The sequence below is a fragment of the Salmo trutta genome, chromosome 19 (genome assembly GCF_901001165.1).
Source record: "Salmo trutta chromosome 19, fSalTru1.1, whole genome shotgun sequence".
Classification (NCBI taxonomy): Eukaryota; Metazoa; Chordata; class Actinopteri; order Salmoniformes; family Salmonidae; genus Salmo; species Salmo trutta.
This window is the reverse complement of record NC_042975.1, coordinates 56356776-56367612: the sequence shown is the minus strand read 5'-3', so window position 1 is coordinate 56367612 and position 10837 is coordinate 56356776. Positions and strand designations below refer to the sequence as shown.

The 10837-nt window shown below is 40.0% G+C and overlaps 1 protein-coding gene across 5 annotated transcripts in view; it reads left to right on the top strand.

The window, feature by feature from the left end:
• The first annotated feature begins 770 nt into the window (after window positions 1–770).
• Window positions 771–10837, top strand: part of LOC115155027 (septin-5) — a 28904-nt gene continuing 18837 nt past the window's right edge. Inside the window, exons 1-4 of one of the 5 annotated variants that reach the window (XM_029701816.1) lie at window positions 771–1060; window positions 2118–2144; window positions 9745–9752; window positions 9995–10234. In XM_029701816.1, the coding sequence (XP_029557676.1) occupies window positions 1042–1060; window positions 2118–2144; window positions 9745–9752; window positions 9995–10234 (294 nt within the window). In that variant the 5' untranslated portion in view covers window positions 771–1041. The remainder of the gene's footprint in view (window positions 1061–2117; window positions 2145–9744; window positions 9753–9994; window positions 10235–10837) is intronic. The other 4 variants (XM_029701821.1, XM_029701817.1, XM_029701822.1 and 1 more) reach the window with 4 other exon arrangements.

The following is a 10837-nucleotide window of genomic DNA, read 5'->3' as shown; positions in this document are numbered from 1 at the left end:
GGGTGGAGGAAGTTAAGCCAGAAAGGGTAGTTATTTGCTCTGATTCATGTGCAGTGTTAAGGCATCTCCAGTTCTTTTATATCACGTAGCAGACAAAACCTGCTTTGAGGTACTACAAACCCATGGCATGAGTAAACAAATGGGTATACAGATAATATTTACATGGGTCCCAGCTCATGTGGGAGTGGAAGGGAACGAGGCAGTTGATATACTGGCTAAACAAGCACTAAGTACTGGGGATGTTAATGTGGTAGTTTCAATGAGTTAGGCAGAGGCAAAAAGCATGATATGAACAGTGATGGTGGAGAAATGGCAGGAGCAGTGGATAGAGATACTAAGGGCAGGCATTTATTTCAAGTACAGAGGAAAGTTGGGGAGGGGAGGCTATTTTTACAAGATTATGGGTGGGACACAGCCAGTTGAATTAGACATTACATGTGATAGGAAAGCATCCAACAGGAAAATGTGAGTATTGCCAGGAAACAGAGACAGTGGACCATGTATTGATTCAGTGTGGACATTATTGGAGGGAAAGAGAGGATGAGATCTAGTATGAGGGAGAAGAGGATACAGGACATTTGTTTAAAGAGTATATGGAGTAGAACGTCATTTGATATAGTCTCAAATATTTTGTTATCTTTTGAAGAGCAACAGGGCTGGCAGGTAGGATTTAGTTTCTCCGTCTCTGGCCCACTCTCCAGTACAGTAGGTGGCGGTAATGCACCATAACGTTGGATGCCAACCACCGATAAACACCACCGAAGAAGTCTAGCGCTGCACCCCCAACATAGCGTTGCGGTCTGCTAGATTGATAATGAATTATTTCCAGAGGAACGCAAAGCGTTTGAAGCATTTGGTGGACATGAGGCGTAACGCATGTTGTAGTGCATCTTGGAGCCACTGGCACGTCGTCGAGCGCGCGGATTTGAGGATTTGGCTGTTTATCTATGTTGGTGCCCGAACGCATTGGGTATATAGCCTACTTTTAAATGTAACGATTCTAACCGTTGAACCTCGCTATCTGACGACAACATAAATACAATGTACAACGATGAACAAGGTAAACACAAATTGTAGACAAAAAAAACAAGAACATAATAAGCCAGCCACATCAATATCTACTAAGATAACACCTTTATTTTCACCCGTCCCGTTTGCTTTTACAGTATACACCAAATAAGCTATTGATTGTCTCCAGCTAGCTTGCCTTGTGTATTTTATTGTGGGTTGAAAACAGCTTCGATTCAATGCTACAGTCAGAATGTTACCTAGGTAGCCACCCTGGTCTCAAATATATATATATATATATATATCTATATTTATTTATTAGACTAGACGTAACACAGTAAATGTAAATCCGGGATGTACAAATTAGTATGACTTCTTAGGTTTGATATGGTTAACGTTAGCTACATAAGACAGAACGCGAACATCTAGCCGCCGAAATGTTGCTTCTTCGAATCTCATCACGGAGAACTTTAGCTAGCTAATTAGCAACTTCAACTACTTAGTACGTTTCTGCTCCTAACCATTAGAGCCACCTAGCTAATATTAGCCAAAACAATTTAGAATTTGTAACATATCATACTTTAGAAAATTCTAATCAAATTGTATTGGTCACATACACATATTTAGCGGATGTTATTACGGGTGTAGCGAAATGCTTGTGTCCTAGCTCCAACAATGCAGTAATATCTAACAATACATACAGTAAAAAGGTAATTAAGAAATGTATAAATATTAGGACGAGCAATGTCGGAGTGGCATTGACTAGAATTCGTAACATATTGTACATCTTTCAGGTTCTTAACAAGTCATACAAATTGTAATTCGCAACATTAACGAAATGGATGATGGATATCCACAAATTAATACATACCATACGTAACATATCAAACAAAATTTTAGTTTCTCGGATTATTTACAATAATATGAAGTGCTCTGAGACCAGGTTTAGGTAGCTAGCAACTAGCAAACAAATCATGGTGTAACTTCCCTGCTTGTCACTTGTCCAAGTGAGACTGTTGTTCAGAGATAACAGTTATTTATTCATAACATGGCATTATGCCATTTGAGTTGGTTACAAAGCTAAAACCTTTAACATTTTTCCACTCCAGGCACACAGACAGACGAAGGCCTTCCAGGTAGGCTAGTCTAAGAAGTCTTATTTGCAGGTGTCCATGTCTGTACATAGCTACATGATGTTAGTTACAGCGTGGTGAGGGTGAATTAAATTATTAAACGTCTTGCTAACTAGTTATCTAGCCTGTGATCATGACTCAGTTTCATTACATTACACGTAAGTCATTGGATGGAGGCATTTTCTGTACGGGGGAGTTTCACTAAGAGCCCAAATTCTCGGTCTGAACATTAATACGCATCGCTTGCGGTACGTATTGGGAATCATAAGGACCGTTTTATATTATCAAGAAATATTGTAATAATAAAAAACCATTTGATACACACCTTAGGGTTAGTGTTCCCAGACAGCCATATCTCCATGTTACAGCGCGTGTTTACGGAAGACTGAGTGCTAATTAGCTATCTAGAAGGCTCCCAAAACTTGTAATTGAAAAATACTGTCGGCTGCAATGGTGATAAATCTGGTTAAAACGGTGTACAGTAAGTGTATATGTTGCATTTGTGAAGTTATTTTGATGTCATGTGAAAGTAAAGGGCTTTATGTTTCTAGATATCACGATTGAGAATCGATTCCTGTTTAGATGGAGTATATGGCTATTTTGGCTCCGAAAGCCAGTCTACCTCAGTAAATAACATAAGGTCCCTGGACCTTAGGGAGTAACGGTTGGCTATTTAAGAGTACATCTTGGGCTAGCTAGTTGTAGCCAAATGACTTTCTACAAATTCTATCTAGCTAGCTAGCAACAATAGTAAAGCTAGCTGCACAGGCATATTGGCTACCTAGCAACATGACATACTTTAACATTTCTGGGCATATAATTAAGAATTAGAAACTGGGTGGTTCGAGCCTTGAATGCTGATTGGCTGACAGCCATGGAATATCAGACCATATACTATGGGTATGACAAACAATTTATTTTTAATGCTCTAATTACGTTGGTAACCAGTATATAATAGCAATAAGGCCAATATACCATGGCTAAGGGCTGTGTCCAGAACAGCCCTTAGCCGTGGTATATCGGCAATATACCACACCTCCTTGGGCCTTAATGCTTAATTAGAATACTAGAATGGACATGAACCTTCTTATGATGGGATAAAGGTCAGGGAGTTGGTCAACCATGGTTTGCCAGTGCTGAGAAAAGAGATTGTGTAGAATAATGAATTAGAAGAGTTTACCTGCACTGTATGTTTTAGCTAGCCAGACAGTTTTAAGGAATGATTATATACATTTTTCTAATAAACTGCCAATTTGCCAACATTCCATTCAAACAATGCAGTCAATCTACAGCCATACACTGGCTGAAATCATTTGATAGGACTTAGACAAGTTGTAATTGCAACAAGTACTGTCATTTTATCATATAATAGCACATATAGCTTTCCAAGAACTCAACTCAATTTAGCAGTGGTGGAAAAAGTACTCAAATGTCATACTTGAGTAAAAGTAAAGATACCTTAATAGAAAATGACTCAAGTCACCCAGTAAAATACTACTTGAGTAAAAGTATTTGGGTTTGAAATATACTTAAGTATTAAAATGAAATGTGTAGCGGCTCTACTATGCACCACAGGAGAATCAAGAAATGAAGAGCGACACAACGGCTGTCTTTTAGGCTTTTATGTTGATCTGCAATAGTATTGTGAAAAGACAGGACAGGAACACATCAGTCTCTAATGCACCGCCTGACAAGCTGTTCTTTCTCTCTGTGTTTTCTCAGACTGAGGAGAGCAGGAGCTATGGGTAGTACCAGGGTGTTAGTAGGTGACGTAAGCACCCAGATAAAATAAAATGCATTTAATGAAATAAAACCTGAAGATGTTAACATCATTCAGCTACTGTAGCTGCCCACCTAACATCAACAGGCATCACCAGTAGCGCAACAATTACAATTAGAAACCAAAAGCAAAGTTGATGGCGATCATAGTGATCTGACTCCCCCCTTCTGTCTGAACTTGGAACATTCCTGTTCGCGGTCTGTGGCCACTGACCCTCAACCTGATTGTTCTGCTCTGCATTGTGTACTATTCCAATAATCTGAAGTTTGCTGGAATAACCATTTTAACTCTACAAATGGAATTACTTAAGTACATTTTAGCATCAAAAGTATAAATCATTTCAAGTTCCTTATATTAAGCAAACCAGAAGGCACAATTTTTTAAAACATTTTTATTGACGGATAGCCAGGGGCACACTCCAACACTCAGACATAATTGACCAACAAAGCATTTGTGTTTAGTGAGTCTGTCAGATCAGAGGCAGTAGGGATGATCAGGGATGTTCTTTTGATAAGTGTGAATTGGACCATTTTCCTGTCAAAATGTAATGAGTACTTTTGGGTGTCTGAAAATGTATGAAGTAAAAAGTAAATTTTCTTTAGGAATGTAGTGAAGGTAAAGTAAAAATTGCCAAAAATATAAATAGTAAAGTACAGATACCCCAAAAAACTACTTCAGTACTTTACACCACTGAAATTTAGACATTTATGGTCTGTATGTATATTTTAGAGGGTATTTATATAGAAAATTGGTAGAAAACATATTACATAATTTTAGGTTGACAATGCTATTACATTTCTGATACACTATATGACCGAAAGTATGTGGACACCGGCTCCTTGAAATCTCATTCCCAAATCATGGGCATTAATATGGAGTTTGTCCCCCCCTTTGCTGCTATAACATCCTCCACTCTTCTGGGAAGGCGTTCCACTAGATGTTGGAACATTGCTGTGGGGACTTGCTTCCATTCAGCCACCAGAGCATTAGTGAGGTCAGGCACTGATGTTGGGTGATTAGGCATAGCTTGCAGTCGGCGTTCCAATTCATCCCAAAGGTGTCTGATAGGGATGAGGTCAGGGCTCTGTGCAGGCCCGTCAAGTGCTCCCACACTGATCTCGACAAACCATTTCTGTATGGACCTCACTTTGTGCACGGGGGCATTGTCATGCTGAAACAGGAAAGGGCCTTCGCCAAACTGTTGACACAGTTGGAAGCACAGAATCGTGTAGAATGTCATTGTATGCTGTAGAGTTAATATTTCCCTTCACTGGAACTAAGGGGCCCAGCCTGAACCATGAAAAACATGGTAACCTTCTCCTGGCATCCGCAAACCCAGATTCGATCGTCGGACTGCCAGATGGTGAAGCGTGATTCATCACTCCAGAGAATTTGTTTCCACTGCTCCAGAGTCCAATGACGGCGAGCTTTACACCACTCCAACCGACACTTGGCATTGCGCATGGGGAACCCAGATTTGTCCATTGGACTGCCAGATGGTGAACTGTGATTCATTTTTACACGCTTCAGCACTTGGCAGTCCCGTTCTGTGAGCTTATGTGGCCTACCACTTTGCGGCTGAGCTGTTGTTGCTCCTAGACGTTTCCACTTCACAAGAACAGCACTTTCAGTTGACCGGTGCAGCTCTAGCAGTGCAGAAGCTTGAAGAACTGACTTGTTGGAAAGGTGGTATCCTATGATGGTGCCACATTGAAAGTCTCTGAGCTCTTGGGTACGAGCCATTCTACTGCCTTTGTTTTGTCTATGGATATTACATGGCTGTGTGCTCGATTTTATCACCTGTCAGCAACGGGTGTGGCTGAAATGGCCGACTCCACTAATTTGAAGGAGTCGCCAAATACTTTTGTGTGTATATTAGAGGTCGACCGATTATACTTTTTTTTTTTTTTTTTTTTAAACTGCGATACCGATTATTGGAGGACCAAAAAAAGCCAGTACCGATTAATCGGCAGGTTTTTTTTTTTACATTTAAAAAAAAATACAATTGTAATGACAATTACAACAATACTGAATGAACACTTATTTTAACTTAATATAATACATCAATAAAATCAATTTAGCCTCAAATAAATAATATGTTCAATTTGGTTTAAATAATGCAAAAACAAAGTGTTGGAGAAGAAAGTAAAAGTGCATTATGTGCCATGTAAGAAAGCTAACGTTTAAGTTCCTTGCTCAGAACATGAGAACATATGAAAGCTGGTGGTTCCTTTTAACATGAGTCTTCAATATTCCCAGGTAAGAAGTTTTAGGTTGTAGTTATTATAGGACTATTTCTCTCTATACGATTTGTATTTCATATACCTTTGACTATTGGATGTTCTTATAGGCACCTTTAGTATTGCCAGTGTAACAGTGTAGCTTCCGTCCCTCTCCTTGCTCCTACCTGGGCTCAAACCAGGAACACATCGACAACAGCCATCCTCGAAGCAACGTTACATTTACGTCATTTAGCAGACGCTCTTATCCAGAGCGACTTACAAATTGGTGCATTCACCTTATGATATCCACTGGAGCAAGGGAAACAACTACTCTAAGTCTTAGAGCGAGTGACGTTTGAAACGCTATTAGCGTGCACCCGCTAACTAGCTAGCCATTTCATATCGGTTACACCAGCCTAATCTTGGGAGTTGATAGGCTTGAAGTCATAAACAGTGCAATGCATTGCGAAGGGCTGTTGGCAAAATGCACAAAAGTGCTGTTTTGAATGAATGCTTACGAGCCTGCTGGTGCCTACCACCGCTCAGTCAGACTGCTCTATCAAATCATAGACTTAATTATAACATAATAACACACAAATACGAGCCTTAGGTCATTAATATGGTCGAATCTGGAAACTATCACTTCTACTCTTACAGTGAAATGCGGAACCGTTCTGTATTTTATCTAACGGGTGGCATCCATAAGTCTAAATATTCCTGTTACATTGCACAACCTTCAATGTTATGTCATAATTACGTAAAATTCTGGCAAATTAGTTCGCAACGAGCCAGGCGGCCCAAACTGTTGCATATACCCTGACTCTGATGCAGAGGTGACACATTTTCCCTAGTTAAAATAAATATTATCTAAATATGCAGGTTTAAAAATATATACTTGTGTATCGATTTTTAAGAAAGACATTGATGTTTATGGTTAGGTACAAGTTGAAGCAATGACAGTCCTTTTTCGCAAATGCGCACCGCATTGATTATATGCAACGCAGGACAGGCTAGATAAACTAGTAATATCATCAACCATGTGTAGTTAACTAGTGATTATGATTGATTGATTGTTTTTACAAGATAAGTTTAATGCCAGCTAGCAACTTACCATGGCTTCTTACTGCATTCGTGTAACAGGCAGGCTCCTCGTGGAGTGCAATGTAAAGCAGGTGGTTAGAGCGTTGGACTAGTTAACCGTAAGGTTGCAAGATTGAATCCCCAAGCTGACAAGGTAAAAATCTGTCGTTCTGCCCCTGAACAAGGCAGTTAACCCACCGTTCCTAGGCCGTCATTGAAAATAAGAATGTGTTCTTAACTGACTTGCCTAGTAAAAAAATATTTATAAAAACAATCGGCAAATCGGTGGCCAAAAATACCGATTTGTTATGAAAACTTGAAATCGGCCCGAATTAATCGGCCATTCCGATTAATCGGTCGACCTCTAGTGTGTATATATAGTGTATATCACGTGCCTTTTAATTTTTTGGACTGGTTTGGATTTCTTGCTGACTAATATGGCTGTCATTTTCAAACCATCCTGGAACTTTGAGGGTTTATGACACACTACTGTTCAAAAGTTTGGCATTCATGTTTTTGAAAGAAAAGCATTTTTTTTTGTCCATTTAAAATAACATAAAATTGATCAGAAATACAGTGTAGACATGTTAATGTTGTAAATGACTATTGTAGCTGGAAACGGCAGATTTTTTTATGGAATATCTACATAGGCGTACAGAGGCCCATTATCAGCAACCATCACTCCTGTGTTCCAATGGCACGTTGTGTTAGCTAATCCAAGTTTATCATTTTAAAAGGCTAATTGATCATTAGAAAACCCTTTTGCAATTATCTTAGCACAGCTGAAAACTTGTACTTATTAAAGAAGCAATAAAACTGGCCGCCTTTAGACTAGTTGAGTATCTGGAGCATCAGCATTTGTGAGTTCGATTACAGGCTCAAAATGGCCAAGAACAAAGAACTTTCTTCTGAAACTCGTCAGTCTATTCTTGTTCTGAGAAATGAAGGCTATTCCATGCGAGAAATTGCCAAGAAACTGAAGATCTCATACAATGCTGTGTACTACTCCCTTCACAGAACAGTGCTAACTGTCTCTAACCAGAATAGAAAGACGAGTGGGAGGCCCCGGTGCACAACTGAGCAAGAGGACAAGTACATAAGAGTGTCTTGTTTGAGAAACAGATATATAATACCTGCAAAACACCAGTCTCAATGTCAACAGTGAAGAGGAAACTCTGGGCTGCTGGCCTTCTAGGCAGAGTTGCAAAGAAAAAGCCAAATCTCAGACTGGCCAATAAAAAGAAAGGATTAAGATGGGCAAAAGAACACAGACACTGGACATAGAACACTTTCCTAATCCTCCTAAGTCGGAGGTGTTCGGATCACTAAAGAACATTCGTGAGATGCAGAAGAAATGAAAAGATGCTGGAGGAGTGCTTGACGCCATCTGTCAAGCACGGTGGAGGCAATGTGATGGTCTTAGGGATGCTTTAGTGATGGTGAAGTGGGAGATGTGTACAGGGTAAAAGGGATCTCCATTTTGCAACGCCATGCCATACCCTGTGGACGGCGCTTAATTGGAGCCAATTCCCTCCTACAACAGGATAATGACCGAAAGTACAGCTCCAAACTATGCGAGTACTATTTAGGGAAGAAGCTGTCAGCTGGTGTTCTGTCTATAATGGAGTGGCCAGTGGGCTACCGTGAACCAGTGCCCCTAGGAAGAAAAAATCACTCATGGAATAATTGTTGGAATGTCCCGCAGCCACAATAGTGCAAATATGTGGTAGCACAAAGAAAGGGAGTGCTTCAAAAGTAGCAAGGATTCATAGGCCCAATCTTAAAAATACATTTTTCTGGTGTTCCTAAACCCTGTATTTTGTTATTGCTGTCAATTCTTATAATTTAACAGGGCTTGCTGTAGTTACTACATCACTTTTTGGACTTATAAATGAATTATGTAAACCCACTGATTATTGAAGAATATCACTTTTAAATGCCCCATGAGCTTAGTTTAACTGTCCTACCACATCAGAAGCCGAAATATAAGCTTATTTTTCCAAGGTTTGTAAACAAACTAAATGTAAACAAACACTGTATAGCCTTAAAACATGGTTCAAACTAATTTTGATATCATGGATGCATCCATCTGTCTATGAATTTAAGTGTGGTTACGTTTCTCCAGCCGCATCCCTCAACCTTTTACAGAAACAGTGGTGTTGAGAATGCTTTATTGTTTCAACTGCGGATTGCTGCTTTAACACCTCAAATATTTTTCATTGTGCTCCGACATCTTTCTACTTAGAGCACATTTGCTCCTTGTAAAAAATGTCACTGTAGAGCCCTGCATAATCAATAGAAATGTAGCTTATTGCTGCCTGTCAGATACTCACACATTTCTTGGCTGCAATTTAGGTATTCTGACGTTATGTTCAGCAGGTGTAGACTAGCCTATAATATAACAGTAAGATTCCGCCCTTCGGTGTTGAAATTGTGCTGACATCATCCTGGTCCCCTCTCTCTTTATGATCCTGAATGTGTGTGTCTCTCTCCTCTGCCACCATACCTGCACTGCCTTCAGATGGAGAGGTATGTAGGATGCACAGAAAGCAGTTAGCAACAATATTTTTGGAGATACTGTTATCACTGTGCCATGCCAATGAAGTGTCATCAGATTTTTTCTCCCTATGTAAGCTATTGTAAACCCTACACTCAGACATACAGTAGCACAAACCACACCGGTTTAATAAGGAATCTATCCCCTCTCCTCTCCCCCTCTCTACTTCTCCTTCCTCTACAACCCTCCCTCCTCTCTCCTCTGTTCTGTCTAGTTCTCCAGCCTGGCTATAGATAAAATGGGGAACTTAATTGTGGAGAGTTTCATCAGGGAGTTACCCCAGGACAGTTACAACTGTTCCTCCCACCAGGGCACAGGATCGATCTCGGGAAACTTCTGTTACTCCTCCCCTCTCCCGGAACACCGCTACTTGGCCACACCCACCAGCTGGACCTCTGACCGCCCCCCACGACCCAAGAGCCCCTGGGGCTGCCTAGACCCCTACACCTCTGAGGTAATTTAGTTATGGCCTAAATCTGAATTTATTCCTTATGGAAGTAAACACAGAAAGACCCAATTGGCTTCACAAAATTGCGACCCTGTGTAATTGCATCGAGCTACAAATTGCGGGGTTGCACATGTCTGCATATTTTTGCTACGCAAGTACGCATAACAGCCATTTTGTGTAGTTGTGTTCTTGCGTTGCGTACTTGTGTAAGTTCACAATTAGGCTTTAGGCACAGCGTAGGGTTGCACATTTTGGGGAATATTCAGAGGTGGAAACTTTCCATGGGAATTAACGGGAATACAGTTGAAGTCAGAAGTTTACATACACTTAGGTTGGAGTCATTTAAAACTCGTTTTTTAACCACTCCACAAATTTCTTGTTAACAAACTATAGTTTTGGCAAGTCGGTTAGGACATCTACTTTGTGCATGACACAAGTAATTTTTCCAACAATTGTTTACAGGCAGATTATTTCACTTGGAGCAACATGTACCTAAGCGATTATATGAAACGCAGGACAGGCTAGATAAACTAGTAATATCATCAACCATGTGTAGTTAACTAGTGATTATGATTGGTTGTTTTTTATAAGATGTTTAATACTAGCTAG